Source organism: Myotis yumanensis, unplaced genomic scaffold (genome assembly GCF_028538775.1).
Source record: "Myotis yumanensis isolate MYYU_CA2020_CCGP unplaced genomic scaffold, mMyoYum1.0.hap1 SCAF_19, whole genome shotgun sequence".
NCBI lineage: Eukaryota > Metazoa > Chordata > Mammalia > Chiroptera > Vespertilionidae > Myotis > Myotis yumanensis.
In genome coordinates, this window is record NW_027223770.1 from 10,828,990 (window position 1) to 10,843,062 (window position 14,073).

General features: G+C 43.9%; 2 protein-coding genes across 5 annotated transcripts in view; one reads left to right on the top strand and one right to left on the bottom strand.

Moving 5' to 3' along the window:
• The window catches only part of LOC138997936 (P2X purinoceptor 7-like), a 41,020-nt gene extending 34,757 nt beyond the window's left edge, over positions 1 to 6,263 (top strand). For both annotated transcript variants that reach the window (XM_070399906.1, XM_070399907.1), the window contains 2 exons: positions 1,242 to 1,343; positions 3,326 to 6,263. In XM_070399906.1, coding sequence (XP_070256007.1) covers positions 1,242 to 1,343; positions 3,326 to 3,823 — 600 coding nt within the window. In that variant the 3' untranslated portion in view covers positions 3,824 to 6,263. The remainder of the gene's footprint in view (positions 1 to 1,241; positions 1,344 to 3,325) is intronic.
• Positions 1 to 14,073, bottom strand: part of IFT81 (intraflagellar transport 81) — a 192,661-nt gene that overhangs the window by 115,262 nt on the left and 63,326 nt on the right. The window contains exons 1-3 of one of the 3 annotated variants that reach the window (XM_070399904.1): positions 13,568 to 13,630; positions 10,019 to 10,169; positions 2,175 to 2,306 (exon numbers count right to left, since the gene is read on the bottom strand). Coding sequence is in view for 2 of the 3 variants with exons in the window: in XM_070399900.1 (XP_070256001.1) it covers positions 10,019 to 10,047 (29 nt within the window). In the remaining variant the exon portion in view is untranslated. Of the gene's footprint in view, positions 1 to 2,174; positions 2,307 to 10,018; positions 10,170 to 13,567; positions 13,631 to 14,073 lie in introns of those variants that run through there. The other 2 variants (XM_070399900.1, XM_070399901.1) reach the window with 2 other exon arrangements.

Here is a 14,073-nt window from a genome sequence, read left to right on the forward strand (position 1 = left end):
AGGGAACTTTAGCTCATCTGTATTGTTTTGGTTGTTTCATTTGGACTTTACTAAGCAGGTCCTCTACACTTGACTCCATGATTTCCTCCCAACCAATAAGAAATCTCTGGAACTTTAAAACATCAAAGAGGGTTTCTTTGTCTTTCCCTCATCCAAGGACATCCCAGTCCTGTTCCGGCAGCTGAATGCTCAATTCATTGTCCATTGTACATGCATATACAATTTGAAATAAAAATTCATCATTGCAACTAAAAGTAATCACTATTGCCCAGCTGGCGTGGCTCAGTGGCTGAGCGTCAACCTATGAACCAGGAAGTGATGGTTCGATTCCTGGTCAGGGTACATGCCTGGGTTGCAGGCTCGATCCCCAGTGTGGGGCATGCAGGAGGCATCCAATCGTTGGTTCTCTTTCATCATTGATGTTTTTTTTCTCTCTCTCCTTCTCCCTTCCTCTTTGAAATCAATTTTATAAATATACTAGAGGCCCAGTACACAAAATTTGTGCTCAGGTAGAATCCTTAGGCCTGGCCAGCAATCAGGGCTGATCTGTGGGGCAACTGTCAGGGCAATCAGGGGACCCCCACTGGCACCCGCCTTGGCCGGCCTGGTGCTGCCCACTCGCCGCCACCCCTCCCAGTCCCCCGGGGCCACCAGTCACCTCCCTCTACAGGGCAACAGGCAGGGCAATCAGGGGGCCTCCACTGGCACCCGCCTTGGCTGGCCTGCAGGCTGGGGGCAGCTCCTGTGTTGAGTGTCTGCCCCCTGATGGTCAGTGCACATTATAGAGACCCATCATTCTGCCATTCAGTCAATTTGCAAATCAAGCTTTTATTATATAAGATATAGATATAATCACTAATGGCCCAAGATGGAATGAAACTTAATGGAAATATAAATAATTTGCAATAGTATAATTTTCTGAGGGTAGTGAATCTAGAGTAGCCTAAATTGAGGAAATATAACAAAGAAATTTTACATAGTGCTTGGGGGCTTATAAACATTAGGCAATACGTTGTGGACACTCTAAGTCCACAAATTAAGGTGTATGGGGTGCCAGTTTGGATTCACCTTTAGACTCAGAAATCATTCATTCTTGGTTAGCAAGAGTTTTTGGTTAACTTGTTTAAAAGTTTGCCATTTGCTAAATAGGAATAATATTTGCTTTAGATAAGTACAGGTTTGCAGTTCTTAAGTAATTCTGTATGAAAAAAGAAGTAATTTTTTTAACTTTCTTTCCCTAGACATTAAAATATGTGTCCTTTGTGGATGAATTCCACATTAGGATGGTGGAAGAGCAGCTACTTGGGAGAAGTCTGCAAGATGTCAAAGGCAAAGAAATCCCAGTAAGTTAAAACATTTAGTCTTCTCTCTCTCTCTCTCTCTCTTTTTTTAAAGAAAACTTACTACTAAATATAAACACATCTAGAAATTTGTACAGATCATACTTGATGAATTTTAACAAAGTAAATACAAACACATGCAACCAGCACACAGATGAAAAAGTGAATATCACTTGCAGAAGTCCCATTGATGTCTCTACCCTATCACTACCCACCCTTATTCCAACGGTTAGCTTTACCTCTTCTAGAATTAAAAAATATTTTTTTTACTTTTCAATTACAGTTGACATTCAATATTATATTAGTTTCAGGTGCTTACCTCTTCCAGGATTTTATAAAATTTGAATCCTATAGCATATATTCTATTGAGCGCCTGGCTTCTTTTACTCAACATTATTTTTGTGAGAGTCATCCACAACGTTGCATAGAGCAATAGTTCATTCTCATTGTTGTATAATTTCTATTTTATAAACATCCAGTTTATTTACCCTTTCTCTTGCTGACAGATAAATTTGAGTAGTTTCCCTTTGGGGTTCATGCCAATGATGTTCCTATGGTAAATATATGGCACCTGAACATACGGCATACATTCAGCTTTAGGAGTTACTACCAGACACTTCTCTAAGTGGGTGTTCTAATTCACTCTCTCCTTAGCAGTTCAGGCTGTTGGACATCTTCACTAATGTATTAGTTTTCTATGGCTGCTGTAATAAATTACCACAAACTAAGTAGCTTAAAAAAACGACAGAATGGCCTGTATCAAAGTTCTGGAGGTTAAAACGTCTGAAACCAGGGTGTGCTGCTGTGAACATTCATGTACGAGAACTTACTCACTTTTAAGGTACTTGACTCAGACTTTGTCTGGTGAATGAAGGTATATGTCACAAAGAGTAGACATTTATAAATGATGGCAATTATGACGATTTCTCTTGGAGCACAACAAAGGGATTTGCCAGTAGAGGGAGCCTGGTGGAAAAGGAGAGGAGCTCAGTCAACAAATATTTACTGACTACTGTGTGCTGGGTACTGGCCTAGGCATTGGGGATATGACAATAAACAAAACAGACAGGGACCCCACTTTCATGCAGAAGAATCATCAAGTAAACATATTAATTAAAAAGATCCTTTCAGCCCTAACCGGTTTGGCTCAGTGGATAGAGCATCGACCTGCGGACTCAAGGGTCCCAGGTTCGATTCCAGTCAAGGGCATGTACCTTGGTTGCGGGCACATCCCCAGTAGGGGGTGTGCAGGAGGCAGCTGATTAATGTTTCTCTCTCATCGATGTTTCTAACACTCTATTCCTCTCCCTTCCTCTCTGTAAAAAAAAAACAATAAAATATATTTTTAGCCCTAATCGGTTTGGCTCAGTGGATAGAGCGTCAACCTGCGGACTCAAGGGTCCCAGGTTCGATTCCGGTCAAGGGCATGTACCTGGGTTGTGGGCACATCCCCAGTGGGGAGTGTGCAGGAGGCAGCTGATCGATGTTTCTCTCTCATCGATGTTTCTAACTCTCTATCTCTCTCCCTTCCTCTCTGTAAAAAATCAACAAAATATATTTAAAAAAAAATAAAACATATATATTTTTTAAAAAATTAAAAAAAAAAAGATCCTTTCAGATGGCAATAAGTACTAGGATGGAGAATCTCATGGTACAATACTAGTAAGAGAATGACCTGGGAGGGGCATTCCCTAGATTGGGTGATCAGGCTCTTTTTGGAGAGGTGATAATTGCACTGAGACCTGGCTATTCTGAATTTCACTTTCTAAATCTGTGCAATGGAGATAAGGACACAACTCATGAGATTCTTTGAAAGCTTAAATGAGGCCATGCTCGTAAAAGACTATCACAGTCCTGATACATACATTTAACACACGGTACTGATGTAATATTACATGTAATTTTGTGAGTTAATAATGAAATTAAAGAACCCAGAACTCTAGGGGTTGTCATTGCTGATAGGTTTGGAAACTTGACTTTTCCAGAGACCATTAATGGACTTCACAGACTTGTCCAGGCTGCCCCTGTCTCTCCAAGACCCACCCCCCATTCCTGGGCAACCAGAGGAAATCCAGCTGCTTAGTGAGGAAGCAACACCCAGATCCAGCAGCAGCCCGAGCTGGTGCCAGTGCGGAAATTGCCTCCCATCCCAACTCCCCGGGAGTCACCAATGCCTGGAGGAGCTGTGCTGTCGGAAAAAGCCAGGTGCCTGCATCACAACCTCAGAGCCATTCAAGAAGCTCATCCTGTCCAGACGTGCCCTGCAGTTCCTCCTGCTCTACCAGGAGCCCTTGCTAAAGCTGGATGCGGATGCCACCAACAACCAACTGCGGCACTGCGCCTACAGATGCTATGCCACCTGGCGCTTCGGTTCCAAGGACCTGGCTGACTTTGCGATCCTGCCCAGCTGTTGCCGCTGGAGAATCCGGAAAGAGTTTCCCAAGAGTGAAGGCCAGTACAGTGGCTTCAAGAGTCCTTACTGATGGAACGGAGCAGTCATAGGCAAATTACTTCTGCTTGCACCCCGAGCTTCAGCAGCCAAGATCTGTGGCCAGATTTCCTCCGCTGCCACTCTGCATGTGTCAGAGAGCAGAGAGACGCCGAAACCGGTTTGGCTCAATGGATGGAGCGTCGGCCTGCAGACTGAAAGGTCCCGGGTTCGATTCCGGTCGGGGGCATGTACCTGGGTTGCGGGCACATCACCAGTGGGGGATGTGCAGGAGGCGGCTGATCGATGTTTCTCTCTCATTGATGTTTCTGACTCTCTGTCTCTCTCCCTTCCTCTCTGTAAAAAATCAATAAAATATATTTAAAAAAAAAAGAGAGCAGAGAGACCCGGGTAAACAAACAAACCAGCCAGAATCCCTCAACATGGACTGAGAGTCGAGAGATTCAGACGTCTGTCTCAATTTTGCCCCTGGGAAGCTGTGTGATCTAAGGCCTTTAACCTCTGTACCTCAATTGCCTTAAGATTGAACCTACTCTCTTTCAGCGATATTGGGAGGAAAAATTGAGACAGTGTATACAAGCTTTCTTAAAAATGCATAGAGAGCTATATGAATACAAAGCAACTCATTATGAGGTCAGACTAGGATAATGTCCAACTATGAACAAACTCTTTGGGTCTTGAGTCCTGGTTGGAGAACGTGAAGGATTCAAAGTGGCTACAAATTCCTTGGCCTTGGTCTCTCAGGACCTGAAGGTTATGTCTCCTCCCCTTGCGCAGCTCTGATTGCTTATCCAATAGTGGAAGTGATGCTGGGTCAGTTTCAAGGTCTTGGTCTTAAGGGGCTGGCAACTTCCACTCCCTGTCCCTTGACACTTGCTGTGCAGGAAGCCAGACCTCAGGTAAAAGTCTGACTATCCTGAGACAGCCCTGCTGTGAGGAAGCCCAAGCAACCATGTGGAGAGCAGAGATGACCGACCAGTCCCAGCTTTCAAATCATACAAGCCCAGTCACTAGGCATGGGAGAGAAGACGTTAGACCCTTGCAGAGCCTGCTAACACATATCTGCAACTGCATGAGACACCCCAAGTGAGAGCTGACCCATGAATGCACAGAACAAAATTGTTTTAAGACGCTAAGTTTTGAGTTCTTTGTTCTATAGCACCAGATAACTGGGACAAGAGAGCAAGCTGGACTCTTGGGGACATAGACTGAGCCCATTCCTTCCCTGGTCCTAAAGGTCTCAGGGAGCCTGGACCACCTCTGGAGCCCCTTAGGGGCCTAGGTTCCCATTCAGCAGTTCTAGGAGGGCTGCAGATGGAATCAGGTAACTCACCAGCCTAGCCCTGGAATCCATCCAATTTAACTGCCACGCTGCCCAATACGTTTCAATTGCATTACATTTCTACAACTGGAAATAACCACTGCTGTTAAGAACTGGAAAAGGCCGCCTTTAAGCTTTTAATGTCTTGTGCTTTGCAGCCAATTAAAGCAGATGCAGTCTGAATGCTACTCAAAAAGCAACCTATACCCAAAACTTTATCATTCCCATACATCAGCCTCTAAAAATATGCAAATGGACAGTCCCAGGTTCTAGGATCCTCCTGCAGGATTTCCTTTTCATGGTTTTGGTGCTAGAATCGACTATTTCTAAACAACTATTGTGAAGAATAAATAAAGACCACTATTCAATACTGTGACTAATGAAGGATCTGTCAGGTTTTTTATACATACTCTAAGATTTTCCATTTTTAATACTTTTTAAAAAAGAGAAGCTTTCTTTTGTGATCCAGGATTTTATCTGGCTTTCAACTCAGGAATCAAGCTCATTAGGCCAGATTGCACTGTCATTTTTGCAACCTTTCCAGTATATTTTTAAAAAGTGGATTATATATATGACTTCTTCAGAATGGAGAGTCTTCCTCCAGAATTCTATTAACAGCTACAGATTTCCATTCTGATGGCCTCTGAGTCTTTATGCCTTTATTTTTTGGTGCCTGATTCCTGATGAGTTTCTGTCACCTTGTGGAGGCCCCAGATAGAGGTAGAATTTGGGGTGGCAGATAATCACTGGATCCACCTACTGCTCTCCTTCCCTTTCCCCACATATGCTTAAAGTGAGAGGGTGATGTGTGACGTCAACAGTGTGTAAAATGTCTGACACTTCCTACAAAGACATAGATCATGTTTGAATTTTTATGTTTAGGCTCCTACATAAAATAATGTCATCGCCAAAGGCACACCAAGGAGAATCACATTTTGTAAGACCTGTCTTCCTGTACTTCAATCCATTCTTCTGTTAATGGTAACTACACAATACTCACTGATTCATCTCTATATCAGAGATGTGCTTCCTTGTAACACTGATTTCATGCAGAATAGGTAATGAACTTGCATTTATCTCCTTGGAGGAAACCATTTTTAAAACACTTCCTAATTCTAGCTTGGCAATGTAGCTGTTATAACCTGACTGTTTTGATAATAAGAAATAATGTATAATTCATGATTATTGAAGTGTTTCTTTTCCTTCCTTTTCTCAGAATATCACCAATCACAGATGGCCTGTTCACTGACACATTCATTTGATATATATATAGATATATATGTATAAGTATACATATATTCATTAAGGCACTGTGACATAAGACATATATTTGGTCTGTGCCCCCACTTCCTGACACAGAATTTCCATAGGATCCAGCTATTCCACTTCTAGGCATATACCCAGAAGAACTGAAAGCAGAGATTCAAATGGCTATCCATACACAAATGTTCATAGCAGCATTACTGACAACAGCCAAAAGATGGAAACAACCCAAGTGTTCATCAACAGATGAATGGATAAACAAAATGAAGAATATCCATAGAGTGGAATAAATATTTGGCCATAAAAGGAATGAAGCACTGACACATGCTACACCGTAAATGACCATTGAAAACATTATGCTAAATGAAAGAAGCCAGGCACAAAAGATCAAAGGTACGATTCCACTTATACAGAGTATCTAGCCTAGGTGAATCCATGTAAATAGAGAACAGATTGGTGGTTGCCAAAGGCTTGAAGAGGAGGGAAAATGAGGAGTGACTACATAATGATGTGGGGTTTCCTTCTGGGGTAATGAAAGTGCTTTGGAACCTGACATATTTTTTGGCTGCTCAGAACAGGATACTGTTGATAGTGATGCTGCCAGCCATTCCTTACATTTCCCTTCGACTTAGATACATGACCATGGTAAAGACTTTGGGTCTCTTCAACTTCTGTACTTAAAAACTAGGTTGATAATGATGATGTATTTTCACTCAAACAACCCCACAAACCCAAGCTTTGTGCACTGCTTGAACCTATGTTCTGAGTATTTTCAAGAGACAAGTTAAAGATGATTTCTCCACTCATTTTAAATTTCTAATACTTTTATGCCTTTATTATTATTTAAATTATCTAGCCAACAAAAATCTCTCCTAATAGTCTGCCCACTGACTTTTCTATTGAGTCATTTGAAAGTTCTTAGTTATTATTCTTGAAAGTAAGTATCCAACCAATTATTATTTTATTTTAGCAATAATAAATCTAAATGTATATTTACACTATTTTTTTTAAAATATATTTTATTGATTTTTACAGAGAGGAAGGGAGAGGGATAGAGAGTTAGAAACATCGATGAGAGAGAAACATCGATCAGCTGCCTCCTGCACACCTCCCACTGGGGATGTGCCCGCAACCAAGGTACGTGCCCTTGACCGGAATCGAACCTGGGACCCTTCAGTCCGCAGGCCGATGCTCTATCCACTGAGCCAAACCGGTCAGGGCAATATATTTACACTATTGATAGAATTTCAACATATAAAGAATTTAAGGAGGATTTTTTCCCCCTTCAGCTACAACTAGAATGTTCACCTACACTCAAAAGTGAATATCCACATATTAACAACAAATCCCAATGACAGGCCTAATTCAATCACTTACATTGATACTCTGATTAGAAACGAGGGTTACTTAGGTGATACCACAGTCACTGATCACATTCCAGTTCAAAGCGGTCAGAACTGATGTTGAAGTAGGCCTTCTGAAGGCTGAGACCAAAACCAAAGCCAAATGGCAGATTTGGGCCAAACAGAAGGATGAGGCTGATGATGCCCCAACCCTAGTTAAAAGTCCAGCCACAGAGAGAAGGAAGAGCTGAGCATTCTGGGTAATTCTCAGGACAGGAAAGAGGCACCCTTTACTCTCAACTGACCCAAAGAAGAACTACCATTTGTCACCCCACTTCCCATGAAATTTCTTACTGACAGAGAAATGGGAAAAAAAAAACACAGAAAAAGGGAAGAAAGCAACAGGATGCTACCCTCCATAAACACTTCCTGTTGGTTGTGCTAACTTACAACTGCAAGAAGATGATGACATTCACAACAACACTTATCCCCATTCTTTAGATAAAAAGACAGGCTCCCAAAAAGCAAATAGCTTATCTAAGGATGCACAACTGGTAAATAATCTTATATATCCACACACATCCTGGCACACACAGTATCCATTCCTGAATACTGTTGATTTTCAGTAACATCAGACACACAATCTCCACAGGTCGACCTCAAAACTCCTCCATCATCTCTTGTATTTCTGGCTTTTCCCCCTACCCATCTTCTATTCTCTGTTGCCTATCAAAGGATGTGGTCTTCGAGGTCTTTTTATGGCCTAGAGATCAAAAGGCAAATGTGCTGGGATTTCAAGACACAATTACAAAAATAGGTCTAGTTCATCTGCAAGAATATCATACTCCCCAGTTTCTCCACTTCTATAACCTGTAATTCACCCCACCCACTGAAAGGGAGAAAAATATTTGAAGATCATATATCATATAAAAAATTGTATCTAGCCCTAACCGGTTTGGCTCAGTGGATAGAGCACTGGCCTGCGGACTGAATGGTTCCAGGTTCGATTCCGGCCAAGGGCATGTACCTTGGTTGCGGGCACACCCCCGATAGGGGGTGTGCAGGAGGCAGCTAATCGATGTTTCTCTCTCATCGATGTTTCTAACTCTCTATCCCTCTCCCTTCCTCTCTGTAAAAAAATCAATAAAATATATTTTTTAAAAATATTGTCTCTAAAACATATAAAGAATCTTTACAACTTAGAGACAACCTAATTAAAAATGTGCAAAGGAGCTGAACAGAAATTTCTACAAAGATATATAGAATGGCCAATATGCACATGAAAAGTCCAACATCATTAATCATCATGAATATGCAAACCAAATACATATATAATACATTTACATATATGCATACTTAATTGAGTGCAGGTAGATTATATTCCATGTTAATTTCTTTCGGGGCTACTAAAGGGATATTAGAAAATATTTATTTTAAAAGGGACATTGGGTCTGACAGGTTTGAGACCCACTGATGCAGCAGATAGCACAGAGGATTATCTGTGATCAGCATATGGCCTTTTAGATTAGAGTCAGGGTTTTTTTCTGTTCTGTAACAGCTTCAGCCTCAAGGATTCCATGGGGAAAGCAAAAACAAAATTAGAAAATAATTTATCATTATTTACTTTTGCAACCAACCTGTTTTTCATTTAGAAGATGAGCTATTTCTAGAGGTATATGTAATTGTACATTTGGACCACATGAATCTGTTAGTTATACAATGACGTATTTCACAAGTGAATCTTACATCTTTCAATGCCTGAACATTTAATGTAAACAATTTTTTCATTTCATCAAAGAATATTGCTTCATCTGACTGGCCTTTTGTGGCTCAAGGCCATTGTGACAAACATCATTTTTACCATGCTATAACCAAATGACACCCTAAGGCACACCAATGTTGGCCACTGCTGGCCTCTCAACTAAATGGTCCCAGACTGAAGAGCTTTTTGGAGTTCTCAGCTCTGCTTTCTATAGGGACTTATTTCTCTTAATGGGCTATTATTGCTGTTCTTAATACTGGTGTCCTCAGGCAGTATTAAGTACCTCTTTCTAATTTGCTGCCTTCATACAAACAGTTAACACCCACATTACTGGTGACAGTATATCTTTCATCTCTTGGAACCTAACACCATAACCAAAGTATTTTCAATTCCAACTTTCAGAAGCGTACCAGCTCAAAAAAAAAAAAGTACATTTATTAAAAGGTCATGGGGTATCTTAAGGGCAAAGGTGAACAAAGGGGGCAGAACCAGGAAGTAGAAACTCAACAAAAACCAAAGAGGCCATTTTCTTACTCTCACCTCTGTGTTCCTTTGCCCATCTGCGTCATTTTTTGATCCTCCAGGCTCCCCTCCTTGGCTTCTCCACCAAGATGACTCTGCCACGGCCTTGGCCAGGTAGCTCAGTTGGTTGGAGCATTGTCCTGATACACCAAGGTTCTGGGTTCAATTCCTGGTCAGGGCACATACAAGAATCAACCAATGAATGCATAAATAAGTGAAATAAGAAATTGATGCACCTCTCTCCTTTCCTCTCTCTTTAAAATCAGTATTTTTTAAAAAGAGATGACTCTGCCCAGCCGGGTGGCTCAGCGGTTGAGTGTCGACCTGTGAATCTGGAGGTCACAGGTTCTATTCCTGGTCAGGGCATACGCCTAGGTTGTGGGCTTGATTCCCAGTGTGGGCTTGTAGGAGGCAGCCAATCAATGATTCTCTCTCATCATTGATGTTTCTATGTCTCTCTCCCTCTCCCTTCCTGTCTGAAATAAATAAACTCAATAAAAATATTTTAAAAAATAAAATAATAAAATAAAATAGATGACTCTGCCACAACTCCTGAGGTTACTCAATTCAGTTTTAGTCACTTGCAGAGAACAAAGCGCCTCCTCTCTCCCACTGTAACCCTTCCTAAGGAGACCATCAGATTGACTCTGTTTGGGACAGGTTACCCTTGTGGTTCAATTGATAAGGTCACAGCATAAAAATGGGTGCTGGGGCCATCTCTGTGAGGACGGGCAGTTTTTAGAGAACATTGTCATGAGTGAACTGGCTTCACATGCAACCAAGGACACCAGATAAGCCAGACTTAGGACTTTATCTAAGATAAAAATACTCTGTGTGAGGGCCTGAGGTTTTCCCCTATGAAGAAAGAACACCAGGTTTGGCTCATTATTTTGTGGTATGTACTTCTTTTTTTCCCCTGAGAACCTGGTTGTCTGCTCTGTTTCTTTTTAAAATTTTATATATAACTCACATACCATCAAATCTGCCCTTTTAAAGTGTACAATTCAGTGGCTTTTAGTGTATTCACAAGAGTTCTGCATCTAAATTTTCCAGAACATTTTAATCACCCCAAATGGACACCTCATACATATTAGCAATCAGTCCCAATACCTCCTTTCCTGGAAACCACGAATCTGCTTTCTGTCTCTGTGGATTTGCCTATTCTGGATGTTTCAAATAAACAGAATTTATACAATACTAGAGGCCCGGTGTGTGAATGCATGCACCAGTGGGGTCCCTCGGCCTGGCTGGCAGGATCTCCAACATCCCCCAAAGGGTCCCGGATTGTGAAAGGGTCCAGGTCAGGCCGAGGGACCCCACTGGTGCACAATTGGGGCCATGGAGGGATTCGGCAGGTTGGCCAGCTGGGGAGGGACTACAGAAGGGCTCCAGGGTGTGTCTGGCTCATCCTGATTGGCAGGACCCCAGCAGCAAGCTAACTTACTAGTCAGAGCATCTTCCTCCTGGTGGTCAGTGCATGTCATAGCAAGCAGTTGAGCAGCCTTAGCATATCATTAGCATATTACACTTTGATTGGTTGACTGGATGACCAGACGACCGGACACTTAGCTTATTAGGCTTTTATTATATAGGATGTGACCTTTTAGCCCTGTTGGTGTGGTTCAGTGGTTGAGCGTTGACCTATGGGCCAGGAGATCATGTTTAATTCCCAGTCAGCTCATGTACCCAGGTTGCAAGCTCAATCCCCAGTGTGCAGGAGGCAGCCAATCAATTATTCTCTATCATCACTGATGTTTCTATCTCTTTCTCCTTCCTTCCTCTCTGAAATCAATAAAAATTTAAAAAGTTGCCCTGGCAGGTTTGGCTCAGTGGATGGAGCATCAGCCTGCAGACTGAAGGGTCCCAGGTTCAATTCTGGTCAGGGGCATGCCTTGGTTGCAGGCACATCCCCAGTGGAGGGTGTGCAGGAGGCAGCTGATCAATGTTTCTAGCTCTCTGTCCCTCTCCCTTCCTCTCTGTAAAAAATCAATAAAATACATTTTAAAAAAATTTAAAAAGTGACCTTTTGTGTCTGGCTTCTTTCACTCAGCATAATGTTTTCAGGGTTCATGTGTTGTAGCATGTATCAACACATGATACATATATTTTTATGTAGCATATAGCATATATTTTTATGGCTAAAAATTATTTCATTGTATGGCTATACCACATTTTACTTATCCATTCATCAGTAGACAGGAATTTAGGTTACTTCCACTTGCTAGCTATTAGAAATAATGCTGCCATGAACATTCATGTACAAGTTTTTGCATGAACATATCTTTTCAATTCTCTTGGATATATATACACCTAAGTGTGTGTGTGTGTGTGTGTGTGTGTGTGAAATTGCTTGGTCATATGGTAATTCTGTTTAACACTTTGAAAGATTGTCAAACTATTTTCCAAAATGGCTGCACCATTTTACTTTCCCACCAGCAATGTGAGGCTTCCAATTTCTCTACAACCTTGCCATTTTTAAAAAAAATATGTATTTTTATTGATTTCAGAGAGGAAGGGGGAGAGAGATAGAAACATCAATGATGAAAGAATCATTGATTGGCTGCCTCCAGCAAGCCCTACAGTGGGGATTGAGCCTGCAACTTGGGTATGTGCCCTGACCAGGAATCGAACCGTGACCTCTTGGTTGATAGGTCAAGGCTCAACCACTGAGCCATGCAGGCCCCCTGGGGACCCTTGCCATCTTTTTTTTTTAAATATATTTTATTGATTTTTTTACAGCGGGAAGGGAGAGGGATAGAGAGTTAGAAACATTGATGAGAGAGAAACATCGATCAGCTGCCTCCTGCACTTCCCCTACTGGGGAGGTGCCCGCAACCAAGTTACATGCCCTTGACCGGAATCGAACCTGGGACCCTTGAGTCCGCAGGCCGACGCTCTATCCACTGAGCCAAACCGGTTAGGGCACCTTGCCATCTTTTTAATTGCCTGTTTTGATTCATAGCTAAGCCAGTGGGGTGAAGTATGTCATTGTGATTTTGATTTGCATTTCCCTAGTGACTAGAGATATTGAATGTGTTACACATCCTTATTGAGCATTTGTGTACCTTCTTTGAAGAAGTGTCTACTCAAATCTTTTGACCATTTTTCTCACCTGGCTCAGGCTGCCTCCTCCCCTGTCCTGCAACTAAGGGAGCATCTCAACCGGCTTAGGATGTGCCTGGCTTCCATTCCAGGAGGGACACTACAGGGTGCGCGGCTCCAGCTCAGGCTCCTAGGGCACTTGGCCTGGCCTTTAGGTCACCGCCGCCCCGCCCCCAGAGGCTGAGAGGCAACAGGGCCCCCCACCTACACTGTCCCCGCGGGCCCCGCCCCCAGGCCTCTGGAGACCCTAGACCCCCTCAGGGGGTTGCTCATTACCCCTCCTCACGCGACCTAAGCGAGCCACTCCTCCTCAGCCCTCCTGAGGGGTCACTCAACCCCCTCCCTCCGTCCCCCTGAAGGCGCGGGTCACTCGTCCTCCGCGGTCCTCTCGAGAGGGTCTCTGTCCCTCCCGACTCCCAAGCCTCCAGAGCCGTCTCCCGTATCTGAGGGGGAGGTCCCACCTACCGCCTAGCGGGTTCCCCACAGGCCCGGACCGCCTCCTTCCGAGCCCTCCTCCGCGTGACGTCGCCGCGGAACGAGGCTCCGTGCGAGACTCCAGGCGGGAGGGGGCGGGGCTCCAGGCGGGAGGGAGGAGTCTCCTGGCGGGAGGGGCGGGGCTCTAGGCGGGCGGGGGCGGGGCTCCAGGCGGGAGGGGAGGGGCGGGGCTCCTGGCGGGCGGGGGCGGGGCTCCGGGCCCGGAGGCGACCTGCCGGGCGGGCAGCAGGGCCACAGTGCGCAGCCCTGCGGCGGGTTGGGCGGCCGTGGCGGGCTGCTGCTCCGTGCTGGGGGCCTTCTGTTCGAGTACGACACGCCGCGCATCGTGCTCATCCGCAGCCGTAAAGTGGGGCTCATGAACCGGGCGGTGCAGCTGTTCATCCTGGCCTACGTCATCGGGTGAGCGCGGCCGGGGCGGCGACCCCGTGGGGTCCTGGGACTCGGGGGACCCGGCCGCCCGGAGGCTGCCCCCTCCG